The 23,813-nt window shown below is 66.8% G+C and overlaps 6 protein-coding genes across 6 annotated transcripts; 3 read left to right on the top strand and 3 right to left on the bottom strand.

Annotated features, from left to right (window-relative positions):
- Window positions 1-570: 570 nt before the first annotated feature.
- On the bottom strand, window positions 571-1,385 carry RHOBADRAFT_51335 (uncharacterized protein; the record flags this gene model as incomplete). Its single annotated transcript, XM_018415782.1, has 2 exons — window positions 571-764; window positions 842-1,385. 2 exons carry the CDS (start codon window positions 1,383-1,385, stop codon window positions 703-705), a joined length of 606 nt encoding a protein of 201 aa, XP_018273537.1. The 3' UTR covers window positions 571-702.
- A 1,101-nt stretch (window positions 1,386-2,486) lies between these two features.
- On the top strand, window positions 2,487-3,473 carry RHOBADRAFT_65993 (uncharacterized protein). Its single transcript, XM_018418844.1, has 4 exons — window positions 2,487-2,792; window positions 2,866-3,000; window positions 3,078-3,189; window positions 3,267-3,473. Exons 1-4 carry the CDS (start codon window positions 2,524-2,526, stop codon window positions 3,345-3,347), a joined length of 597 nt encoding a protein of 198 aa, XP_018273536.1. The 5' UTR covers window positions 2,487-2,523; the 3' UTR covers window positions 3,348-3,473.
- A 164-nt stretch (window positions 3,474-3,637) lies between these two features.
- Window positions 3,638-9,415, bottom strand: RHOBADRAFT_24011 (uncharacterized protein). The gene is made up of 20 exons (XM_018412624.1): window positions 9,349-9,415; window positions 9,005-9,282; window positions 8,536-8,927; window positions 8,192-8,427; window positions 8,020-8,128; window positions 7,836-7,941; window positions 7,412-7,714; window positions 7,215-7,294; window positions 6,774-7,122; window positions 6,184-6,674; window positions 6,065-6,090; window positions 5,698-5,994; window positions 5,561-5,627; window positions 5,329-5,497; window positions 5,046-5,248; window positions 4,764-4,981; window positions 4,536-4,695; window positions 4,169-4,420; window positions 4,023-4,101; window positions 3,638-3,945 (listed from the first exon to the last, which is right to left on the bottom strand). The coding sequence occupies exons 2-20, from the start codon at window positions 9,269-9,271 to the stop codon at window positions 3,730-3,732; spliced, it is 4,020 nt and encodes a 1,339-aa protein (XP_018273535.1). The 5' UTR covers window positions 9,272-9,282; window positions 9,349-9,415; the 3' UTR covers window positions 3,638-3,729.
- A 1,059-nt stretch (window positions 9,416-10,474) lies between these two features.
- Window positions 10,475-15,566, top strand: RHOBADRAFT_51332 (uncharacterized protein; the record flags this gene model as incomplete). The annotated part of the gene is made up of 22 exons (XM_018415781.1): window positions 10,475-10,726; window positions 10,804-10,833; window positions 10,920-11,045; window positions 11,106-11,149; window positions 11,214-11,389; window positions 11,456-11,556; window positions 11,618-11,857; window positions 11,934-12,014; window positions 12,086-12,232; window positions 12,303-12,862; window positions 12,953-13,061; window positions 13,144-13,301; window positions 13,370-13,450; window positions 13,521-13,635; window positions 13,718-13,837; window positions 13,915-14,076; window positions 14,164-14,301; window positions 14,391-14,615; window positions 14,718-15,029; window positions 15,112-15,222; window positions 15,298-15,358; window positions 15,431-15,566. The coding sequence occupies 22 exons, from the start codon at window positions 10,475-10,477 to the stop codon at window positions 15,451-15,453; spliced, it is 3,372 nt and encodes a 1,123-aa protein (XP_018273534.1). The 3' UTR covers window positions 15,454-15,566.
- Window positions 15,567-15,642: 76 nt separating this feature from the next.
- Window positions 15,643-21,915, top strand: RHOBADRAFT_51331 (uncharacterized protein; the record flags this gene model as incomplete). Its single annotated transcript, XM_018415780.1, has 11 exons — window positions 15,643-15,684; window positions 16,438-17,589; window positions 17,677-18,013; window positions 18,081-18,221; window positions 18,301-19,265; window positions 19,351-19,798; window positions 19,868-20,006; window positions 20,079-20,717; window positions 20,801-21,297; window positions 21,368-21,566; window positions 21,636-21,915. The coding sequence occupies 11 exons, from the start codon at window positions 15,643-15,645 to the stop codon at window positions 21,733-21,735; spliced, it is 4,659 nt and encodes a 1,552-aa protein (XP_018273533.1). The 3' UTR covers window positions 21,736-21,915.
- Window positions 21,878-23,768, bottom strand: RHOBADRAFT_51330 (uncharacterized protein; the record flags this gene model as incomplete). The annotated part of the gene is made up of 4 exons (XM_018415779.1): window positions 21,878-22,260; window positions 22,312-23,103; window positions 23,180-23,566; window positions 23,661-23,768. The coding sequence occupies 4 exons, from the start codon at window positions 23,766-23,768 to the stop codon at window positions 21,937-21,939; spliced, it is 1,611 nt and encodes a 536-aa protein (XP_018273532.1). The 3' UTR covers window positions 21,878-21,936.
- Window positions 23,769-23,813: the final 45 nt, after the last annotated feature.

The raw sequence follows: 23,813 nt of genomic DNA, 5'->3' as shown, positions 1-23,813 counted from the left end.
CCGCTGTCTGCGCCGTCCTCCAGCCTCCTCATCATCGACCTCGGACCGATGAAGCCGACTCGACCACCGCTGTCCGTGAGGACCGCTCCACCGTCGCGATACGACCTTCAACTGCCCTGTGCCATGCTCGCCCCCGCCCGACCCACTTCCTGGCCGACGCGGCGGGTCTCCCCCTCGCCTGGCTTGCTCTCAGGACGTCGACGAGCCGTCGGGCCTCATCACGGGGGCGAGGGCACATCGAAGGGCTTGCGGCGGACTCGGAGCTCGATCAGGACGGACCGCGCGACGGTTGGACCGGGGTACGTCGAGCAAAAGGAGCCGCACGGCCGCCGCCTCCCCTCGCGGTTCTCGTCTTTGCGCTCTGCGCCCTCGTCCTCTGCGTCCCTCTTCCCCTTCTCAGTATACGAGCCTCGTCCTGCAACTATGTTCGCTTCCCGAGCCATTCTGTGGCAGCACTGAGAGATGCTGGCTTCCGAGAGCGCGTCTCGTGAGCAGGTCGACCAGCTCTCTTTCGTCTCGAACGTCCATTGCTCGCCTCTCGAGAGTTGCAGGACGTGCAGACACACAGAGAGCATATAGGTCGTTGCAGGAATGGCAAGTGGTACAACAGGGACGACTTGGGCACAGCTACATCGAGGGCAGGAGGTTCGAGAGGGGGATCGTCTCGACGAGGGCGAGACAGATGAGGGCGCGCTTGTGCAGCTACAGGTCGTCGTCAGAGATGTCGCCGATCGGGTGCTGGTCGTCGTCCGAGGCGTCCGAGTCTGCAAGGTCCGAGGTCGAGGACACGAGGTCAGTGCGCCGCTCGACGTCGTTTCGAGGAAGGAAAAGCGGGGCGCACCGTCGCCAGCGCAGCGGTAGACGAGGTAGGATCGGCCAGCCGTGATGTTGGCACTGCTCATCAAGCCGCACAGAAGCTCCATGGCGACGTCCTCGTCCTCGGCGACCTCGACGACGACGGCCCGTGCGACTTTGGCGGCGCGCTTGGGGTCGAGACGCGCGACGACGGCGTCCTTCTGCTCGGCGATGGCGGCGCTGTCCTCGACACCGGGCGCGTCGCGGACGGGCGCGAGACGGGGCGCACGTGCGACCTTCTTGGGCGCGCTCGGCGCCTTCTTGCGCGGCGTCGACTTGGGCGTGGAGCTCGCCGTCTTGCGAGCACGGGTGTCGACCTCGTCGCGCTCGATGTCGCTCAGGCTCGCCATGACTTCGTCGTCGTCGAGCACGTTGCCCATGTCCGAGCGCCACGTGTCGACCGAGGTGGGCTCGACCTTCTTGCGCTGCGACGACGATTTGTGCTCGTCCAGGGCCTTGGCGTGGATCGCTTCGACTTGAGCGGCGACGGTAGGGCTGGCCTTGGCGGCAGAGCGGGTGATGCGGGCCATGGTCTAGAACGAGATCGGGTGAAGCTGCGCAAAGTGGGGCGGGAGAGGAGGAGGACGAGACGAGGTAAGCGTTCGTCCTGCGCCACGACGAGGCTCGACGACGACGATCATAGACGAGCAGAGATGCCTGGAGATTGACCCGAGCGCTCTCGAGGCGAGAGAGGGAGAGGCGGAGGGGGAAAAAAAAAGGCGAGAGAAGAGAAAAACTGAGAAGAGGAGGAGGGCGAGGGACGAGGCGCTTGGGCGTGTGTCGCGGATCGTTCGTCGAGTTAAGAAGAGGCTCGAAAGGTTCGCGGCAGAAGGAGGTGCTGGAGCGAATGAGGAGGGAGAGAGAGAGAGGAAGCGAGCGGGAGGCGGGATGTGACCGCCGCTCCCTTGCTCGCGTCGCGACCGGCTCGCTTGTGAAAGCGCGCTCTGTGCGACGCGCGACGGCGCGGCGTAGATCGCTCGGGGCGGGAGCAGCGCTCCATCAGTTGAGAAGTCGACTGCGAGCGGGCGACCGTGATCGAGAACTTGGGCTCGCATACAGCGCGCTCGCTACCGCAGGTTGTTCTTTCGTCGTCGCTCGTACATACTGCGAGTGCTGCGCGCCGGGGAGGGCGGCGCTCTCAGACGAGCGCTTTGACCTCTCGCGCTTTCGGGGTGAGAACGGAACGACGACGACGAACACGCCCGCGTTGTGCACCTACCTCGCTCAGCCCTGTTCCCGTTGAAGAACTCGCGTCCGTCGAGGCGCGCAAATGCGACGGCGATGGTTCTCGCTGGCTCGAAAGAGGAGGAGTGGCAACTTGAGAAGGTCAAACCGAGCGGGGTCGAGGTGTTACTTTCCAGCAGCGTCTGTTCCTCCTCGTTCACTCTTTGAATGCGCACAGGTCAACAAGAAAGAGAACGACGTAGTGCCCGCCGAAGTTGCGCATGCGAGAGCGTCTCTCCCTTCCCCGCCTTCCCGGCTTGGGAGTGACACCGTTGCGAGGCGAGCGCATACACTTGGGTCGCCATTCACGCGCGAGTCGGCGGAAGAATGCAGAGCGCGTCATTCGGCCTCCCTTCCGCCCCCTCCCCTCGCCTCTCGCCCTTCTCCTCCCTCCCTCCACCTTCCACCTCACCTCCATCCTCAGCACCACCACAAACACACACCATGTCCAACAACGAGAGCATCAGCAACAAGGTCGGGAACGCCACGGGTGGCGCGGTCGGCGACGAGACGATCGTCCACCAGGCCACCCACCTCGCGAGCTCCACGCTCGACTACGCCAAGGGCCTCGTCGGTCTGGGCCAGGACGCCGGCGCCAAGTCGGGCGAGGACGCCGCCAACAACGCCCACGGCGCCAACTCGCAGCACACGCTCGGCGAGCTCGTCGGCGAGGCCCGCGACCTTGCGGCGAACGTCCTCCACACCGCCTCCGAGTGCGTCCACAGCTCTCTCTCGTCCTTATCATGCGGCCTTCAGTACATGTCCTGACCCTCGACCCGTCTACAGCGTGATCGCGACGGGCGCCGCCAAGGCGCAGGACGCTGCCGGCGACGCGCAGCAGAGCGCCGAGTCGGGCGCGCCCAAGGGCTACGTCGCCCAGGCGCGTGACCTTGCTGCCGGTGCTCTTCAGCAGGTCGAGGGGTGCGTCCCACTCTCCCTCCCTCTCGCCCGCTCGTCGCGCAGGGCCCGAAACCTGACCTCGCGCCCTCCTCCCGCAGCCTCATCGCCACCGGCCAGAAGAAGGTCGAGCAGTCGGACCTCAAGGGCCAGGCCGACCAGGCGGCCTCGACTCTCGGCCAGAAGGTCGACGAGACCAAGAAGGCGGCGACCGTGCGTCCCCTTCTCTCCCCCTTCCCCTCCCTCGGCCTCGTCGCGAGCCTCTCTTTGACGACGATCGTCCTCCACAGAGTGCCGCCCAGGACGCGTCCGAGACGACCAAGGGCTACGCCGCCGCCGCCCAGAAGGACGTCGCCGACAAGACTGCGTAAAGTAGTTGACGTTCGACCGCCTCGACCCGATTTTACCCCTCTGGAGGAGACGCCTCGTCCCCTCTCTCGCGCTTGTAGCCTGATACCCTTTCGCCGGTAGTGCAACGTCGAAGCAGTTCAGTGCACGTCTCGGGCAGAGAGAGCGATCGAGAGAGAGCAAGTCCCGAGTCCCGTCTCGTCTCGTCTCGTCTCGTGAGGAGGGAACGAGCGGGTCGAGAGCGGACCCTTTCGAGGCGGTCACTCTGGTCGCTCGCTCCTTGCTCTCTCTGCTGAACGGCGAGTGCGCGAGAGAGAGCGAAACTAGATACATGATGCAGAGCTGCGAGTCCTACAAGCGAACAGAGAAGAAAGGAATGCTGCGTCTCGGTCCTCCTCGGTCTCTCTACTCCTCCTGCTCTATCGCCGACGGCGCCGACGAGAACGTCGTCCCGACGATGTCGGCCTCGGTGATGCCGCTGCGCTCGCACATGCCCGCGAAGATGCCGTGCGCCCGGAACAGGTTGAGCGGCGTGTCGAACTCGGCGACGGCGCCGGCGTCCATGACGAGCACGCGGTCGCTGTCGACGATCGTGCGGAGGCGATGCGCGATGACGAGGAGCTGCAGGGCGAGGAGGGAGAAGGAATGTCAGTCGAGGGAGCGGGAAGGGATCCGAGCGAGAGAGCCCGAGGACGCACCGTCTTTTTTTCGAACTCGGACCTGATCGTCGCTTGTATGCGTGAGTCGGTCGCAAAGTCGACGGACGCGGTGGCCTCGCTGCGAGGGCGAGAAGAGATGGACGTGAGCGAGGGCCCGAGGCGAGGACAAGCGGAAGAGGACGCACTCGAGGACGATGATCTGAGAGTCCTTTACGAGCGCGCGCGCGAGAGACACGAGGCTACGCTCTCCAACGGACAGGTTTTGGCCCTCGTCCTCGATGACCAGGTCCAGCGTGAACCGGCTCGAGGTCGGTGTCGCGGCGGCCGCCGGCGCTCCGGCGACCGGCATCGGCTGGTCGCGGTCGACGAGCCACGCACGCTTGAGGGCGTCGTACAGCTCGGCGTCGCCGTGCTCGCCGAAAGGATCGAGGTTGGTGCTGCGAAAGAGGAAGGCGAGAAGGAAAGGTGGGCGAGGTGGGCGAAGGCAACGGGGTCAGCTCGCCAGACTGCGGCAGGCTGGACACGCAAAGAGAGAAGAGAGAGGGAGCGCACCGGACAGTGCCGTTGAACAAGAGCGCATCTTGAGGGATGATCGCGATCTTCTTGCGCAGGTCCGAGAGCCCAATCTTCGAGATGTCGATGCCGTCGACCTCGATCGAGCCGGCCGAGACCTCGACGATGCGGAACAGCGTCTGCATGATGGACGACTTGCCTGCAGAGAGGACCAGAGTGAGCTCGCGAAGCTGGACGAGGAGAGCAAGTAGAGGGAGAGAGACGCACCTGCGCCAGTTCGCCCAACGACGCCGATCTTCTCGCCGCGACCGACGCTCATGTTCAGGCCCTTGAGGACAGGAGGCAGGTCCGGGCGATAGCGCATCTCGACGTTCTTGAACTCGATGGCGCCGCCCGAGGGCCACTCGGCGGGCGGACGCGAGTCCTCGATGACGGCGGGCGCCTCCTTGTCGAGCTCGTTGGCGTAGTGCAGGACACGCTCAACCCTGCGACGACAAAGAGGAGAGTCAGGGACAAGGACGGCTGGACGGGCAAGGGAGGAGGACGCACGAGTTAAGGTCGTTCTCGACCTCGGCACCCTGGCGGACCATCCACGAGAATGACGACGAGATCGTGAGGATGTACGACAGGACCAGGCCGGTCTTGGACGGCGAGACCGACGTGCGAGTGCCGACACCGAACATGGCGACCGCGAACGTCAAACAGGTGCCGAAAAAGTCGAGCCGCAGGCCGAGCCAACGCTGGTTGATGACCTGTGTGCGCAGGCGACGGTGAGGTCAGTCGGCGGCCTCCTCTCGTCCTCGACACACAGAAAGAAAGAGAGGGGACGCACCGTGAGGTAGTAGGCCCTGTCCTCGAGGTCGAGGTAGGCGGACGTCTGGGCGAGGAAACGGTCCGTCTCGCCGTAGGCCCGGATCGTCGTCAGGCCCGACAGGCTCTCGCTGAAGCTCGCGTAGAGCGACGAGCGCAGGAGGTTGTCGAGGCGCTTGAGCTCTCGAGCGCTGCGGGTGGGGAGAGAATCAGTCAAGGAGGGCAAGGCTGAGGGCGGGGAGGAGCGCACGCACCTCTGGCGGTAGAAGCGGGCGGCGAACGCGTAGAGGCACAGGACGCCGGCGACGACAAGCAGGAACCCTGCGCGCAGGAGAGAGCAAGTCAATACGCCGCTCGAGAAGGGCAAGGAGAGAGAAGAGGGTGGACGGACAAGGTTGGACGATTGCGATGAGGACGACAGATCCGACGACGCCAGCGAGAGTAGATACGAACATTCGAAAGCTGTCGTTGAGCGTGTTGTCGATCGTGTCGATATCCTTCGAGAAGCGGTTCATGATGCGACCGAGCGGCGTCGTGTCGAAGAATGACATCGGCGCGCGCATGACGCCCGTGATGGCGGCCGAGTGGAGCTCGCGCGAGATGTTGTAGCCGATGAGGGTCGTCGCGACGCCGATCGCGAACGAGAAGATGGCCTGGAGGACGCCGAACATGGCGTACAGGCCTTCGTCTGCGAGACGAGCAGGTTCGTCAGTGACCGCTCGAGTGCGAGCGGGAAGAGGGACACGAGGGCGACGCACAGAAGCCCATCGTCTGGTCGAACGAGCTGTAGCGGTGGGCAAGGGCGAGTCAGTCTCGAGGAAAGTCTGAGGAAGTAGGGGAAAGGGAGAGAGAGGGAGAGAGGGCGAGCGGGACGTACTCTTCTTGCCACCACACGAGGATGTACCCGCTCAAGACCTGCGCCGCCTGCTGCAGCACCATCGAACCGAGGAGGACCGGGAAGGTGTACCAGCCCTTGGCGAGGGTGAAGATGTGGCGGTACACGGCGCCCGAGACCGAGCCCGTCGCACGCTCCTCCTCCTGCATGAGCGCCTTGGCCTTGGGCTTGTCGGCCTTCTTGTCGGCCTCGGGCTCGCCCTCGATCGCGTCCTCCTCCTTGGCCTCGTCCTCCTCCTTCTTGTCCTCGAGGTCGCCGCCGAACTCCTCCATGAGCTTGCTGAACGCGCCCTCCTTGTCGCCGATCAGGTCGGCGTACGTGCCCTCCTGCGTCACCTTGCCGTGCTCGAGGCAGATGATGTAGTCGACGCGAGGGAGGAAGTGCAGGGCGTGCGTGACGAGGATGCGCGTCTTGCCGGCGAGCGAGCCGAGGATGGCGTTGTCGAACAGGTGCTTGCCCACGTGCGCGTCGACCTGCGAGAGAGGGGGGGGGGCAGAGTCAGCGTCGTCGAGGGCAGGAGAGGAGGGGAGCGAGGAGGGAGGAGGAGGGAGAAGAGGGGGGCGCCGACGCACCGCCGAGAGCGGGTCGTCGAGGAGGATGATGTCGGCGTTGAAGTACAGGGCGCGGGCGATGTTGACGCGCTGCTTCTGGCCGCCCGACAGGGTGACGCCCTTCTCGCCGATCTCGGTCTCGTCGCCGTAGGGGAGCATGTCGAAGTCGGCCTCGAGGCACGCGTCGTGGACGACCTGGCGGTAGCGCGCCTCGTCGTACGGCCGGCCGAACAGGATGTTTTCCTTGAGGGAGCAGCTCTGCATCCAGGCTTGCTGAGCGGCGTAGGCGATCTGGCCGCCGAACGTGACCTCGCCCCGGGTGCGCTTCATCTCGCCGACGAGCGCCTGGAGGAGCGAGCTCTTGCCCGACCTGCAACGAGAGCGGCATCAGTAAGCAGGAAAGGCGACGATCGAGGCGAGAGAGAAAGAGAGAAAGAGAGAGAGAGAGAGAGAGGGACGGACCCGACAGCGCCGACGACAGCGCAAAGCTGGCCTCGCGGGATGCGAAGGTTGACGTTGCGGAGCTGCAGGATCTCGGCCTCCTCGGGCGTGGTCGTCGGGTCGAGCTTGCCGTCGTCGGGGATGTCGGCCGTCGCGTCGCCGCTGTGGGCCGCCTCCTCCGGGTCGACGGCGCCCTTCTCGTTGAGCTTGAGCTCGACCTTGGCCGCCTTCTCCTTCTCCTTGCGCTCCTTCTTGGCGACCTTGGCCGCCTTCTTGCCCTGCGCCGCGAGCTTGGCCTGCTCCTTCTTCGACTTGGGCGCCGTGTCGGGCGGCGTCGACTCCCACTGGAAGTCGGCGTCGACGACCGAGACAGCGAACTTGGCGCTCGGGTCGATGTCGAACGGGGCGCTGCGCTCCTCGGCGAGGAAGACCTCGGTGAGGCGACCGAGGGCGTTGTGCGCGTCGGTGATGGTCGAGAGCGACATCGGGAGCATCATGAGCTGCGGGCGAGCGAGAGTCAGCTCGGGCGACTTGGGAAGGTCGCTCGGCGAGGACGTACAGGCATGCGGATACTGCGCGAGCGAGGGACAGAGTGAGTCTATGTCGCCGAGTCGCCGAGGGAGAGTAGAAGAGGAGGGAGACGCACAGCTGGAAGAGCGTGAGCGAGGTGAAGATGCTCTGGGCCGTCGTGTCATGGCCCGTGTTGGCGTACGTGATGAAGGCGAGCACGGTGGCGAGCGTCGGGAGCCTGCGAGTCGACGTGAAGGAGAGGTCAGGGGGACCGAGACGAAAGAGAGAGGAAGGAGGGAGGGAGAGAGGGACGCACGACATGGCGACGCCGGTGGTGGCCGCACGCGAGATGAGCAGCGAGCGGACCTGGGCGAGCTCCTTGGCGCGGTACTCCTGGAGCTTTTGCAGGTACGGGATCTCCCATGCTGCACGTTTGGGAGTTAGGGACGATCTCGTGACGGCGCGGGAAAGAGGGACGAGGGACGGACCGAAGAACTTGAGGACGCGCATGCCGCCGAGGAGCTCGCCGATGAGCCTCGCGCGCTTGTCGGTCCACACCATGGCCTTGCGCCGGTACCCAAACATCTTCTTCATGGCCCAGCTCTGCGGCGGGATCATGAGGAACAGGAAGGCGATGCCGACGAGGCACGACGGGCCGATTTGGACGAGGAGGATGATCATGATGACGATGAGCTGGATCGGGGCGGTCCAGGACATGTGGAAGCTGCTCGAGAAGGAGCGGCGAGGTGCGACAAGTCGAGAGGAGGAGGGGAGGAGGGAAGACGAGGTCAGGCGCGGTCGCGAGAACCGAAAGAGGGGGACAGACACGTACAAGCCTGCGCAAAAGTCGATGCGGCTGACGTCGGTGCCGATGTGGTTGACGAGGCGACCGTTGGTGATGACCGTGCGCGCCTTGCCCGACAGGACGAGCGCTTTGCGGTACAGCGACGTGATGAGGGCCGCTCGCGCGAGGACGCCCGTGCCGGCCGAGTTCTGGAAGAACGAGTGCAGGCACAGCGACGACACGATCTGCATGCCCCACAGGCCGAAGCACAGGCCGATGCCGACGCCGATAGGCTGCGCCTCGAAGCCGGGCACGCCGCGGTGGGCGTAGTAGGCGTCCGAGCCGAACGTGATGAGGGCGCGCGTGACGAGCGGCGACGTGATGAGGAGGCCGTCCGAGATGACCTTGAGGGCGCCGGCCGACCAGAAAGTCCAGAAGAACTGCGGGCGGGCGGGACGAGGTTAGTTCCCTGTGGCGGCGACACGTGCACGTCGAGGAGGAGGGGCAAGGGACGCACAGTGTCCGAGATAGCAAGGGCCATGCCGACCTTGCGCTTGCCGTCGCCCGACCCGCCGAACCGCTTGCCGAACGACCACCAGGCCTTGCGCATCGCCGACGGCTGGTAGCTGCCGTCCTCGAGCGCCTTGTTCCACGCCTCGACGCTCCGGCGCCGACGCTCAAAGTTGGCCATCAGCTTGTCGGCGAGGAAGCCCGCCTCGAACTCGTCGTGGAGCTTCCACAGGTCGGTCGGGACGAGCGTGCGCTGGTAGCCCGTCGTGAGCATCGGCTGGATCCCTGCGTGCGCTCAGGCCGTGTCAGTGTCGCCGTCGCAGGAAGAGAGAGGAGAAGTAGGGGACGCACACAGGAAGGTAATGCGCGAGAACCAGTTGGCGTTGACGAGCGGGATGAGCGGCGCGTCGTCGAAGGACGCGAACGGCGCTCGCGGCTCCTTGAGCCACCAGCGCTTCTTCTTGATGACGTGCGTGTCCTTGGCCTTGAGGTCCTTGGTGTCGGGAAGGACGTCCTCGATGCCGCCCTTGGCCGGGACGGGCGCCGTCGTGGCCGCGGCAGCAGACGGCGGCGCACGGCCCACCTTGACCGGCTGCGACGACGACGACGACGACGAGGCGCTCGCTCGCTCGACCTTGTCCTGCTCTGCGGCGTCGCGCGTCTCGGTGCGAGTGACGGACGATGCGGGCGAGACCATGTGCGCTGGAGCTGACCGCGTGGTGCGCGGGTGCCGAAGTTGGGTGGAGGTGGGGCGAACGAACCGGCAGGGCTGTGTGGTGGCGAGGTGAGTGCCGGCGGCGGGTCGCAAGGGCGCGCGAGACTGGACGCACTGGTGCTGGACGAGGTAGGTCTAACCGAGGGCAGGGCGGTGCTGCGATGCGGCTGCGCGGCGGCGAGTCCAATTGTGGACGTCGGTGTTGGAGGGCGCGAGGACGAGGTGGATCGCGGTGTCGTGGAGGTGCGGTGGTGCGCCTGGTCGAAGCTGACGGTGCCGAGCAGGCAGGAGCACTCGAGAGCAGACACGAGCGAGCTGTGGGTGAGGGAGGCGTCGAAGCGCGAGGTCGTTGCTCCTCGGCTCCTCCGCCGTGGTTCCGCCGGCCGGGCTCAAGTGTGTCAGCGTCCGCCGTCTCGCCCGAAGCCCATGTGGCCCTCGTCCGCGCCTGTCTCCCCCTCCAGCCAGTACTCTGAGCCCCAGAGCGCGAGTGCAGGCGCCGTTCGGACAGCTCGAGCGAGAGTGCGCGCCGACGGTGCTCGGCGACTGGACGGAGGCGAGCTCGAGCGGCATCACGGCGGCGAGGAAGCGCAGACGCGCTCGTACTGCAACGACAGAAGCCAGTTACACACACCCATGGCCTCGCAGACTGCCCAGAGAGAGCGAGAGCACAGAGAGGGACGCGTCCACCTCGCGTCCACGACAGCTCCTCATCTCCCTCCAACCACCGGCTGCATCTGGCTCGAGAGCCTTGCGACGCTCGCCATGGCCAAGCACGCGCTCTCTGAGCACACCGACAGCGACCACGCGCACTCAGAGTCGTCCCCGAAGCGCCGTCGCACCGCCTCGCCCCTCCCTCGCTCGACCCCGCCTCGCGACCGCAACGGCGACGTCGACTTCGACCCAGGCGCGCAGGACGACGACGACGATGACGACGAGGACGCCGACATGTCTGACGACGAGGAGACGCGCCGCCAGGTCGCCCGCTTGCAGCAGACGCAGAGCTCACGCCCTTCGGTCCGTCCTGTCTCCCCTCCCTCTCTGGCGCCGAAGCGCAGTCGCTGACTCTGTTGCGTGTGGGTGTGCCCGAGCAGAAGATCGCAGAAGCCGGCGTCATCCAGCAGGTCGACCTGCAGAGCTTCATGGCGAGTCGGACCCTTTGCTCCCTCCTCGACGAGGCCAGGACTGACTCTCGACCTCCCTGGCACAGTGTCACGCCCACACGACCGTCAACTTTGGCCCGCAGGTCAACTTCCTCATCGGTGTCAACGGCTCGGGCAAGTCGGCCATCCTGACGGGCATCACCATGGCGCTCGGCGGCAACGCAAAGGCGACTGTGCGTCCCGACCTCTCTCTCCCCTCGCCTTCCCGCCCTGACCCTCGCCTTCGCCTGCAGAACCGCGGCGGAAAAGGTGGCGACCTCATCATGGAGGGCAAGGCGTGTGTCCCGCTCCGCCGGCCGGCCGAGTCGAGGACGAGGCTGACCCGCCCTCTTGCCTCGCAGGTCCGCTCGCTGCGCGGTCACGCTCGCCAACAAGGGCGAGGAGGCGTACCAGCACCACATCTACGGCGACTCGATCACGATCGAGCGCACGCTCAACAAGACGGGCGGCACGTACAAGATCAAGAACCACGAGGGCAAGACGGTCGACAACAAGAAGGCGACGCTCGACTCGATCCGTGCGTCGCTCCGCCTTCCTCTCCCTCTCGATGCGACGTCGGGTACTGACACTCAACGCGTCGCAGTCGACTCGTTCAACATCCAGGTCGACAACCCGATGACGGTCCTCACCCAGGACCAGTCGCGCCAGTTCCTCGCGTCGGCGTCGCCCAAGGACAAGTACACCGTGCGTCGCTCGGTCTCGACTCTTCGAGCGCAGGTCCTGACTCGTGTACCTCCTCGTCTAGTTCTTCCTGCGCGGCACGCAGCTCGCGCAGCTCACCGAGGAGTACGAGCAGATCCGCAGCAACACCGAGACGATGGAGGACGCGCTCGGGCGCAAGCAGGAGGTCCTTCCCGAGCTCAAGGACGCCTACCGTCAAGCCCGAGAGCGCGCTCACGACGCGAGGGCGGCCATCGAGCAGCAGGGCAGCCTCACGACCCTCAAGAACCAGCTCGCGTGGTCGTTCGTCGACGAGATCCAGGAGGTGCGCCGCCCCTCTCTCGCCTCTTGAGCCCCTCGCACGCACGACGCAGAGTCCTGACGCTCGCGTCGCCTCGCAGCGCATCACGTTGGGCGAGAACGTGGTCGAGAAGGAGCGCGCCGACCTCGCCCAGTGCGAGGCAGAACTCGCCGAGTGGGAGGTGCGCGCCTCTTTCTCCTCTTCTGCTCGACTCGTCGTCGTCGGTCATTGACGTCTCTCCCTGTCGCGCAGACCAAGATCGCGGCCGCCGACACGCAGATCAGCGACCTGCGCGACGTCGACCAGGACATGCAGGCCATCGTCGCCGAGCTGCGTCCGCAGGCCGCCGAGCTCGAGTCGAAGATCAAGGGCGAGCGCGAGCGGGTCCGCAAGTGGAAGGTGCGTCCCTCGCAGCCGTTCCGCCCTCTCGTCACCACACCCGCGAGCTCACCGTGGCCGCCGCCCGCAGGACTTTGAGCGCCAGATGAGCCAGACGGTGTCGCGCCTCAAGGAGACGATCGCCGACTTTGAGCGCCAGATCCAGGCCGAGGAGACCAAGCTGTCGCGCGACCTCGAGGCCGAGCGCCGCCCTCTGCGCGACAAGATCGACCAGGCCAACGCCGAGATTGTCGAGCTCGCCGCGCGCATCCAGGAGTCGCGCCGCACTGCCGACGACGCGGCCGGGCTCCTCCTCGGCATCACCGGCGAGTACGACAACATCCGCTCGGCGATCGAGGCGGCGCGCAAGAAGGTCGACGACGTCCAGGGCCGGATCCACTTTACGCGCCGGACGGCGACCAACAACATCCTCGCGTACGGCGACAGGACGCCCGACTTTCTCAGGGCCATCAACCAGGAGCGTGGCTGGCGCGAGAAGCCGATCGGGCCCATCGGTACCTTCGTCAAGCTCGACCACGAGGAGTACGCCGCCGTCCTCGAGTCGTTCTTCGGCGCGACGCTCAACGCCTACATCTGCACCTACCACGACGACGCGACGCGCTTGCGCCGCATGCACCGCACCTACAACCTGTACGCCGAGCCTCCCTCGCCGCTCGAGGCAGGCGGGAAGCTGAATCGCCTTTCCTTCCCCTCCCTTTCCTCCCTGCCCTCGTCCAACAGCGACCACAACACGCCGATCATCACGCAGTCCTTTGACGCAACCGCTGCGGCCGACATGGCGAGCAGGCAGCCCGACAACTCGATCTTGACTATCCTCCGAGCCTGCACCGTGAGCTCCTCTCTCCTCGACCCTCTCGAGCCCCCTCCTTCGTCCTCGGCCCTGACACCGCGCCCCTTTCCTCCTACTGCAGATCACGCACCCGCTCGTCCTGCAAGCTCTCGTCGTCAGCAGCCGCATCGAGCGCGCCGCGCTCGTGCCCTTCCGCCCGGACGGCGACACGCTCATGCGCACCAACCCGTCCAACGTCGACGCCGCCTACTCGGCCGAGTCGTTCCGCATGTCGATCAAGTGCGGCCGACTGTTCGCCTCGCTGTCGAGACCGGGCGGGTGACTGACAATCGGCCCCTCGTCCACAGCCAGGGGAGGTCGGCGACGAGCACGATGAAGAACTGGACCGGCGGTCCGAGGCTTCAGCAAGACGTGACGGGTGTTCTGCGGTGCGTCGGGCTCTCTTTCTCTTCCTTCCCTTGCGTCAGGGACGGCGCTTACGCTCATCGTCGTCCGCAGGCGCCTCGACGAGGAGCTCGCCGCCGCCCGCGCCGAGCTGCAGCACCACGAGCAGGAGAAGGTGTCCAAGAGCCAGGAGGGCAAGGCGGCGCAGGCGCGCAAGAAGCAGGCCGAGGTGCGCCCCCCTCTCGCGCTCTCACGGCCGGCATCGCCAGCATCCGCCGCTCACGCCGCTCGGGCCCCCTCACGTGTCGCAGGACGACCTCAAGCGGGCCCAGAACCGGACGCATCAGCTCAACCGCGTCATCAGCGACTGTACGGCCAAGCTCGAGGAGGAGCAGCCGAACAACATCGCCGCCCTGCAGGAGAACAAGCGCGTGCGTCCCGTTCTCCCTCGCCCACCCCCCTCCTTCTCGCCCTCGCCGCCTCGCTCACTCGTCGTCATTGTGCGCAGGAGAGCCAGGAGGAGCTCGACAACGCGATCGCCCAGTTCACGGCCGGCGCCGAGGCGAACGAGCGCGACGCGGTCGACTCGGAGGCGCAGGAGGCGGTCGAGGCCAAGGTCCGGCTCGAGGCCAAGATCAAGAAGAACGAGAACCTCATCGCGCAGACGGCTGTGCGCACCCTCTCTCTCTCTCTCATGGTCGGTCACCGTATCCTGCGAGACCGGGACCCCTGACCCGTCGTCGTCGCCGACCCGCAGAAAGCGCTCGACAAACAGATTGCCGAGATCCAGAACTGCAAGGTCAAGATCGAGCAGGTGCACAAGACGATGGCGGGCGTCAAGCGCAAGGTCGAGACGTACACGCAAGCGGTCGTCGACGCCAAGGCGCTCTGCGAGGTGCGTCTCGTCGTCCCTCCCCGTCCTCCCTCAGTGTCGTCGCCCTTCCTCGTCCTGACCCACTCGGCCTTTCTCCCCTACTTTCGCAGGAGCGCACGGAGCAGGCGAGCGCCGTCTGCGAGCGGCCGCCGGCGGGCAAGCACAAGGAGTCGAAGAAGCTGCAGAAGGAGATCGAGACGGTCGAGCGGGCGCTCAAGGAGCGCGAGAAGCGGCAAGGCGCCTCGATCGAGCAGATCCTCGAGGAGCTCGAGATCCGCAAGAAGGTGGCGACGGACGCGGTGCGGCAGGTCAACGAGCTGGCGAACCTCGTCGGGGTGCGTCCCCTCTCCTTCCTCCCCCTCTCGTCCTCCCTATCTCTCTCGTCGGCCTTTACTCGGTCCGTCCACTCACTGACAACCTGCCCCCTCCCTCGACAGGCGCTCAAGGAGGCCTACAACACGCGCATCGGCCGCTGGGCCGACTTCCGCTCGCACCTCGTCATGCGCGCCAGGACCCAGTTCAAGGTCCACCTGTCGAACCGTGGCTTTGACGGCAACCTCAAGTTCAGCCACGAGGACACGGCGCTCACCATCAGCATCCGCACCGAGGAGGAGGGCCAGGACGGCAAGAAGGCCAAGCGCAAGGACACCAAGAGCCTGTCGGGCGGCGAGAAGTCGTTCTCGACCATCTGCCTCCTCCTCACCCTGTGGGAGAGCGTCGGCTGCCCTGTGCGCTGCCTCGACGAGTTTGTGCGTCCACTCTTTCACTCTGTCTCTCGTCCGTCGCGGGCGCACGAGCCTGACCCGTCCTCGTCCCCCTCGCCGCCTGCAGGACGTCTTCATGGACGCCGTCAACCGCCGCATCGCCATGAAGATGATGATCGACACGGCCAAGACGGCCAACCGGACGCAGTTCATCCTCATCACGCCGCAAGAGATGAGCGTACGTCTCCTCTCTCTTTCCCTTGTCGAGCCGTCGTCGGCGAGCCGGATCTGACCTCCTCGTCAACGCCCGCAGAGCATCAAGTGGGGCGACGAGGTCAAGGTGATCAAGCTCGAGGACCCCAAGCGCTCGCAGGGTGCGTCCCCTCATTCTCCCTCGTCGTCGCCGGCCTTTCGTGAACCTGACCTCGGCCCCCGAACCTGCGCAGGTGCCCTCGCTCGCGGTCGTTGAGCTCTCTCCCCTCCCTCTCCTCTCCCTTCTTCGCTTGTCGCACGACGACCATGTTGTCCTCGGTTCTGTGCCCTCTGTACGCTATGCAACCCGAGCAGTGCCAGCTTTCCTCTCCTTCGAACGCGGTCGGGTCCGGGAGGAGGCGCGAGAGGCTCGAGCAGCGGCCGCTCAAGTGCTTCGAGCGCGCACATGAAGATGGAGAGCACGGGCCCGTCTCGACTGCAGAAGAGCGTGCGGCCGAGGGAGGGGCGACTGAAATCGAGAGGAAGCGAGAGCGGAGAGTCGCTCGGCGGCGGGCAAGGGGCGCGGCGCACGACGCGGGCTCTGGACCGCTCGAGAGCTTCGCTGCGCACCGGCAGAGTCAAGTGCTGCCTCGCTCGAGTGCGCTCCTGCCCACGCCTGCACCACCACCGCCCCTCGTCCATCCTCCGCCTCACCACCCGCGCCAGCGCGCCGCCGCCGACGACGACGCCGACCCGCCTTCGCCCAGCTCGCGCGCCCACTCGAGCCTGCCAGGTCCAGCCTGCCTAGTCACCGCAGCCTGCCCAGCCAGCTCGTGAGTCGCCTCGAGCCGTTCGCTCTCCCCCCACCGCGGGTTCCGTCGCGCTGACCGCGTTCCTCCCCCCCTCCTCCCTCGCCTCCACCTTGCCGCCCCTCGTACCTCTCCCTGCAGCGCGACTACTTCGACTAGCTCGCCAACAGCTCGTTCGACCTTGCGACACCGCGCCTTGACCCTCGGACCCCTCTTCATGTCGTCCCTCTCGCGGCTCCTCGACGGGCCCACCGGCGCCAACGGCGGCCTCCTCACGTACTAAGCTCTCATGTTTGAACAATAAAATTAATATAAATCAGCAACTTAAATAGCCTCTAAGGTTTTAAGTTTTATAAGAAAAAAAAGAATATATAAGGCTTTTAAAGCTTTTAAGGTTTCACCCCTCTCTCGCTCTCGCCCGCGCACTCAAGCTAACCCTCGTCCTCACACAGTCATCCTTGCGCCAGTCGACACGGCCCCGTCGCTACAACGACGAGGTGTACGACGACGACGAGTACGGCTCGCCGTCGCGCGGTCGAGGGTCGGTCGGCATCGGCGCCAACGGCGGCGGCGACGACGAGTACCCGTCGGACGAGGAGGGCGACGGCCTCCTCCGCGCGACGGCCCACATCTGGCGCGAGCCGCTCCAGGCCTACATTACCGACCTGCACGCGCGCCGCCGCCAAGTCGAGCAAGACGTCGAGGACGCCGAGGCGTCGCGCAAGTTCATCGTCGCCGCTCGCGCCGTCGACATGACCGCGCAGCGCATCCCGGCCATGCGCGCCCGCCGCGAGATCCGCGCCGTCGAGATCAAGCACGAGAACGAGGTGCGCGCCCGCGAGGAGGCGCTCGCCCAGCAGCGCGCCGCGCAGGAGGACGAGAAGCGCCAGCGCAAGGAGGTCGACAAGGAGGAGCGCCTGCGCAAGCAGCGCGACGCGGCCCGCAAGAAGCGCGAGGAGGACCGCCTCAAGCGCGAGCACGACAACGAGCAGCGCCGCCTGCGCGCCGAGGAGGCCCGCATCGCCAAGCTCGCCGAGGCCGAGCGCAAAGCGGCCCTCACGCCCGAGCAGCGCGAGGCCGAGGACCGCGCTCTCGCCGAAAAGCTCGCTCGCGAGCGCGAGGAGGCGGCGCAGCGCGTGCGGGCGGCCGAGGAGGAGCTGCTCGCGACGGGCCGCGGCGCGCGCAAGCGTCGCCGGCCGCTCGACGGCACGGGCGACCCGGAGGAGGACGCGGCGCTCGCGCTCTCGTCCATGTACGCCGAGTACGACGAGCTCGACGACGACGACGACGCCGGCGACCTGTTTGACGCGCCGGGCTCCAAGGGCCGCAAAGGCAAGGGCAGCTCGCGCCGCGGCTCGTCGTTTGCGCCCGAGCCGTTCGTCCTCCCGCCGGGCGCCTACACCGGCCCGGACGGGCAGTACTACGACGCTGCCGGCCAGCCTCTCGTCGTGCCGCAGCCTGGTGCGTCGCGGCACGGCTCGCCGCACGAGGACGGCGACTTTCTCGCCGAGGACCAAGGCGGCGACATGGTCAAGCAGAAGAAGCCGATCGACGAGCTCGAGCGCAAGGTGTGGATGCAGATCGCGCGCAAGGACATCCCCAAGGTCCGCCCCGGCTCTCTCTCCTTGCTCCCTCCCTCCCTCCCTCCCTCGACCTTGCGAGTCTGACGCTCCTCCTTCGCCGACACGCAGGTCGTCAAGGTCGCGCAGCAGTCGACGACGTCGCGCCTGTTCTTCGCCAAGCGCCTGTCGTCCATCGTCGCCCGCGAGGCCAAGCGTGCCTCAACCCGCACCAAGCCGACCAAGGACGTCCAGACGCGCGGCAAGCGCGTCATGCGCGAGCTCATGATGTTCATGAAGGGCAACGAGAAGCGCGAGCGCGAGGCGCGCAAGAAGGCCGAGAAGGAGGCGCTCGACAAGGCGCGCAAGGAGGAGGAGGTCCGCGAGGCCAAGCGCCAGGCGCGCAAGCTCAACTTCCTCATCACCCAGACCGAGCTCTACTCGCACTTTGTCGGCAGCAAGATCAAGAGTGCGTCGCCGCCTCCCCCTCGCTCCTTCTCTCGAGCCCTCGACTGACTTGCCGGCCCTCCTTGCAGCGAGCGAGGCCGAGGACTCTGCCGACACGGCCGCCGAGGCTAAGCCGGCCGAGCCTGTGCAGCCGAGCGCGTCGCTCGCGGCGGCGATGGCGGCCAAGGACGTCCAGGACGGCGAGCTGCGCGCACTCGACTTTGACGAGGGTCCGTCCCCTCTTCCTGCCCCTCCCTCGTCGCCTTCCTCGTCCCTGCGACTGACTCGCACCTACTCCTGCGCACGCAGACGACGAGGAGAATGCGGCCATCCACGCTCGCCGCAACGCCCAGGCCGCCGTCGACAAGGCTCGTCTCGCCGCCTCGGCGTTCGACGCGGCGGCCAAGCAGCAGAACGGCACCGCGCTCGACGGCAGCAGTGCCCCCCAGTCGAACGCGCCGCTCGACTTTGACGGTGACGACCTCAACTTCCAGAACCCGGACACCGAGAGCCTCGTCGTCAAGCAGCCCAAGATGCTCGCGTGCACGCTCAAGGAGTACCAGCTCAAGGGCCTCAACTGGCTCGCCAACCTGTACGAGCAGGGCATCAACGGCATCCTCGCCGACGAGATGGGTCTCGGCAAGACGGTCCAGAGCATCTCGCTCATGGCCTACCTCGCCGAGGTGCACAACATTTGGGGCCCGTTCCTCGTCATCTCGCCTGCGTCGACGCTCCACAATTGGCAGCAGGAGATCACGCGGTTCGTCCCGGGCCTCAAGGCGCTCCCGTACTGGGGCACGACCAAGGACCGCGCCGTCCTGCGCAAGTTCTGGAACCGCAAGTCGATCGTGTACGACAAGGACGCGCCGTTCCACGTCGTCGTCACGTCGTACCAGCTCGCCGTCGCCGACGAGAAGTACTTCAACCAGGTCAAGTGGCAGTACATGGTGCTCGACGAGGCGCAGGCCATCAAGTCGTCGTCGTCGACCCGGTGGAAGACGCTCCTCGGCTTCCGGTGCCGCAACCGCCTCCTCCTCACGGGCACGCCGATCCAGAACTCGATGCACGAGCTGTGGGCGCTCCTCCACTTCATCATGCCGTCCCTGTTCGACAACCACGACGAATTCTCCGAGTGGTTCTCCAAGGACGTCGAGAACAGCGTCGGCGAGAAGGGCGCCATGAACGAGCACCAGCTCCGTCGCCTGCACATGATCCTCAAGCCCTTCATGCTCCGCCGCATCAAGAAGAACGTCCAGAACGAGCTCGGCGACAAGGTGCGTCCCCAACCCCTCTTCCCTCCCCGAGGACGTCTTTCACCGGCCCACTCACTGACACCTTGCCCCTCCCTACCTCCTGCAGATCGAGATCGACCTGTACTGCGACCTGACGCCGCGCCAGAAGGCCATGTACCGCACGCTCAAGGAGAACATCTCGATCACGGACCTCGTCGCCCGCGCGTCGTCGCTCAGCGACGACGACAGCGTCAAGCGCCTCATGAACCTCATCATGCAGTTCCGCAAAGTGTGCAACCACCCCGAGTTGTTCGAGCGCGCCGACGTGACGGCCCCGTTCGCGTTCGCCACGTTCAACCAGACGGCGAGCATCATGCGCGACCCCGACCTCCTCGACGTCCCGTACGCGACGCACAGCAAGATCGAGTACGTCATCCCCAAGACCCTGTACCGCGACGGCGGCATGCTCCACGTGCCCGGGCCCGACTCGCGCGCCGGCTTCGACAGCTTCCACCTCGACCGCCTCCTCAACATCTGGCGCCCCGACTACGTTCAGCACTCGCTCAAGAACAACAGTACGTCTCCTTCTCTCTCTCTCTCTCCTCTCGCCGAGTCCTGACGCCCTTGTCATCGTGCCTGAGCAGACTCGACGTTCGGCTTCGCCCGCAGCCTCGGCTACTCGCCGGGCGAGCTGTACAAGGCCGTCTCGTCGCACGGCATGCTCCGCCTCGGCGATGCCGTACAGCGACAAGCGCGCGCCAAGGCCGTCCACTTCTACGAGTCGTGCGTCCCCGCTCCCCTGTCCCTCGATTAGGCCTTCCCAACCCGACCTTACCGGCGAGCGACGTCCCGCAGGTCCCTCGACGACGACGACGACACGCCCGCCTTCCACCTCCACATCCCGTCCAAGCCCTCGTCCCTCCCTCGCAGCTCGGCGTGGCAGAGCCTCGGCTTGACGCCGCTCGCCGAGGTCGAGCAGAACTACCGCCGCACCTCGCCCCTCACCCGTCCCGACGCCCGGTTCTACTACGACGCCGCCGTCGCCCCGCCGATCACGGCCGTCTGCAACGACCGCTCGTACGCCTACGACGACGCGCACGAGCGCTTCGACGAGCTCTTCCACGGCGCCGTGTTCGGCCTGCCGGCGTCGTCGCACGAGTCGCCGGCCGCCATCGCCCAGTTCGAGTCGGCGCTCCCCGGCTTCTCGCCGCAGGGCATCCTCGGCGCGTCGGACGAGACGCAGCTGCCGCTGCCGTCAATGCAGGTGCCACAGCTGCAGAAGCTCATCCTCGACTCGGGCAAGCTCGCCAAACTCGACGCGCTTCTGACGCAGCTCAAGACCGAGGGCCACCGGTGCCTCATCTACTTCCAGATGACCCGCATGATGGACCTGTTCGAGGAGTACCTCGCGTTCCGCCAGCACAAGTATCTGCGCCTCGACGGCGGCTCGACCATCTCGGAGCGTCGCGACATGGTCACCGACTGGCAGACCAAGTGCGTCTCTCTCTCTCCTCCTCTCCTCTCTACAAGTCTCTCAAACCGAGCGACTCAGATACTGACACGCTCCACCGTTGCAGGCCCGAGCTCTTCCTGTTCCTCCTGTCGACGCGCGCCGGTGGCCTCGGCATCAACCTGACGGCCGCCGACACGGTCATCTTCTACGACTCGGACTGGAACCCGTCGAACGACGCGCAGGCGATGGACCGAGCGCATCGCCTCGGCCAGACCAAGCAGGTCACCGTGTACCGCCTCATCACCAAGGACACGGTCGACGAGCGCATCGTCCAGCTCGCCCGCAACAAGAAGCTCGTCCAGGACGCCGTCGTGGGCTCGTCGGGCGCTGCGCCGCCGAGCGAGGGCCCGGCCAAGGCCAACGAGGTCGTGTCGCTCCTCCTCAACGACGACGAGCTCGAGGACAGCCTGCGCCAGGCCGAGGAGCGCCGCAAGCGCCTCGACGAGAAGAAGAGCGCCGAGGGCAAGAAGGGTGCGCAGCAGCGCGAGCACAACCGGCGCGAGAAGGCGGCGGCGGCGGCGGAGAAGCCCGGGCTCGACCTCGACAACGGCGACGACGAAGGTGCGCTCCTCTTCCTCCCCCCTCTCTCTCTCTCGGCCCCACACTGACTCTCTCTCTCTCTTTTCCACAGACGGCATGTCCTTCTTCGCCAACGTCAACCAGACGGCTGCGGCAGCCGACGACGACGAGCAGCCGGCCGCGAGCGGGTCCGAGACGCCGCAGCCGCAGGCGCCGGCCAAGCCCAAGGCCGCACCGCGCAAGCGCAAGGCCGAGCTCGACGAGAACGGCGAGCCCAAGCAGAAGCGCAAGCGCCGCACCAAGGCCGAGATGTGCGTCCTCGTCGTTCCTGTTCTCCTCGTTCTCGAGAATGCCCGACTCACCTTGCGCCGCATCCACAGGGAGCTGTTCCGCGCCGAGGAGGCCGAGCGCAAGCGCAAGCGCGAGGAGGAGCGCCTCGCCAAGAAGGCAGAGAAGGCCAAGGGCGGCGGCAGGCGCTGAGGAGGACGAGAAGGAGGAGGGGAGGTGGTCCCGCTTTGTCGCACTCGCGCTCTCGTTCATGTTGTTCTCCCTTCGTCTCTCTCTCTCTCTCTCCTCGCACTTCTCCTCGTTCTCTCTTTGTCCCTCTGTAGTCGTCGAGTCGGTCACGAATGTCCACAGCGTTGCATCGTCCTCGCACGTCCCTCTCCTCGTCCGGGCCCGTCACGACTCGTCCCAGTACGCCCGCCTCGGGTCGTACGGCACGTGGTCGATGTCGACAACGTCGCCGTTGCTGAGCCCGATCTCCTCGAGGTCGCGGAAACCCGTGAGCAGGCCGTCAAACCCCCACACGATCGTCCTCGGCGGCGCCGCTGCCGCCGTCCCTGCCGCCCGCCCGTCGTCGTCGTCCCGCAGCTCGAGCTCGTCGCACGCGTACCGCGAGTAGAATGTGAGGCGCAGGTCCTCGACGTCCCACCCGGTCGCCCTCGCCGCCGCCTCGAACACGAACTGGAGCGTGAGGCCGAGCGTGACGTCGCCGCGCGCGCCCTGCTTGTACAGGAACGTCGGCTAGAGCGGGCCCTCGTTGCGCGGTGCGACGGGCCAGTTGGGCAGGCGCAGGTAGTAGTGGAACCGGCTGCTGCGCCGAGTGTCGGGCACGGCGACTCGGGGACGGGCGAGCGCCTCGCGACGCTTGTCGGCGTGGCTCTTGCGAGGTGCGGCGCGCCCGGACGGGCCCGAGTTGCGGCCCGACGACGAGTCGGTGATCGAGAGGCCGGGCGAGGGGGCCTGCATGGCGGCGGCGGCCGCGGCGGCGACGTAGGGCGAGCGGATGCGAGGTAAGGTGGCGGTCCGGGCCTGCGACGGGGCGCGGTGGAGGCGCTTGCGCGGCGTACCCTCGAGCGACGACGGCGAGCGCTTGAGCGTCTTGAGCGCCTCGACGGGGGACGAGACGGCCTCCTCGCGCGGCGAGGGCGAGCGCGCGCGCTGCTTGCCCTTGGACCTCGACGACGGGCCGGGCTCGCCGCGAGGCAGAGGCGACGGCGGCACGAATGCGACGTTGCCGCCGTCGTCGAGGCCGATGCGGAACGACGCGTGGCTCTCGATGCTGTGCTCGAGGCTGCTGCGGCTCAGAGGCTGGCTCGGCGGGGTCGAGCTGCGCGAGCGAGGTCGGGCCGAGGGGATGGGGGACGAGCTGCGGGTCTCGGCGCACTCGGCTTGCTCGATGAGGTGTCGGAGCTTGGCTTTCGCTGAGCGGTTGGACGGGGAAGGGGTGGGCGAGCGGTCGCGGTCGGAGCCGTGTGCGGTTCCCGGCGTCGAGTGGACGAGGCCGGACGGCCCGGCGACAGGGCCGGGTGCAGGCGAGACGGCCTCGACGATTGACGTAGTAGGCTGCAGGAAGGCCGTCAAAGTCAGTTTGCGAGGCCAACTGAGAGCGGCTCGGAAAGTGGAGGAAGTCGCGACGGACCGTACGAGCCGACGCGTCGAGAGCTTGTGCGGGTGCGGGCGCCACCTCGGCGTCGCTGTCGCTCACCTCCGAGTCCGAGTCGTCCGTGTTGCTCGGCGTGGCGGGCGCGACGCCGTTGCTCGTCGCCTGGGACGCCGTCGGCGGGACGAGGTTGCCCTCGGCCGGCTCGCTGCCGATGCGCTCGGCCGGGCTCTGCTTGCGGTCGCCCTCGGCCTTGACGTTGAGCGGGATGACGACCAGCTCGAGGTCGATGGTCGGGTCGACGAGAGACCAGGCGGACGGGGCGATGAAGATGGGGCGAGGGCGGCCGGGTCGGCGCTGCGAGAACGAGCAGGTGTACAGGTCGTCCTTGAGGCGCCAGTGGGCTCGAACTTCAGCGAGGGCGGCCTGCGAGGGTGCGGCAGGGGGGAGGGGAGAGGTTAGCTCGCCGTGTGCGGTTGAGTGACCCGACCTCGAGCGAGACGAGGGAGAGGGTGCGCACCTCGTACGACTGGTCGGCCCTGATCATGACGCCGTTGCGGGCCAAGTGGGCGCTCGCGGTGCCGTCCACGGCGTCAGGGTTGGCGAGTTCGACAAAGAGGACGCTCATGGACGGACGTGGGCGGGGCCTCGCCGAGTGCGGGCGCAGGGCGGG

Source organism: Rhodotorula graminis (genome assembly GCF_001329695.1).
Source record: "Rhodotorula graminis WP1 unplaced genomic scaffold RHOBAscaffold_2, whole genome shotgun sequence".
In the NCBI taxonomy this organism is placed as follows: domain Eukaryota; kingdom Fungi; phylum Basidiomycota; class Microbotryomycetes; order Sporidiobolales; family Sporidiobolaceae; genus Rhodotorula; species Rhodotorula graminis.
This window is presented reverse-complemented; position numbering and strand designations above follow the sequence as displayed.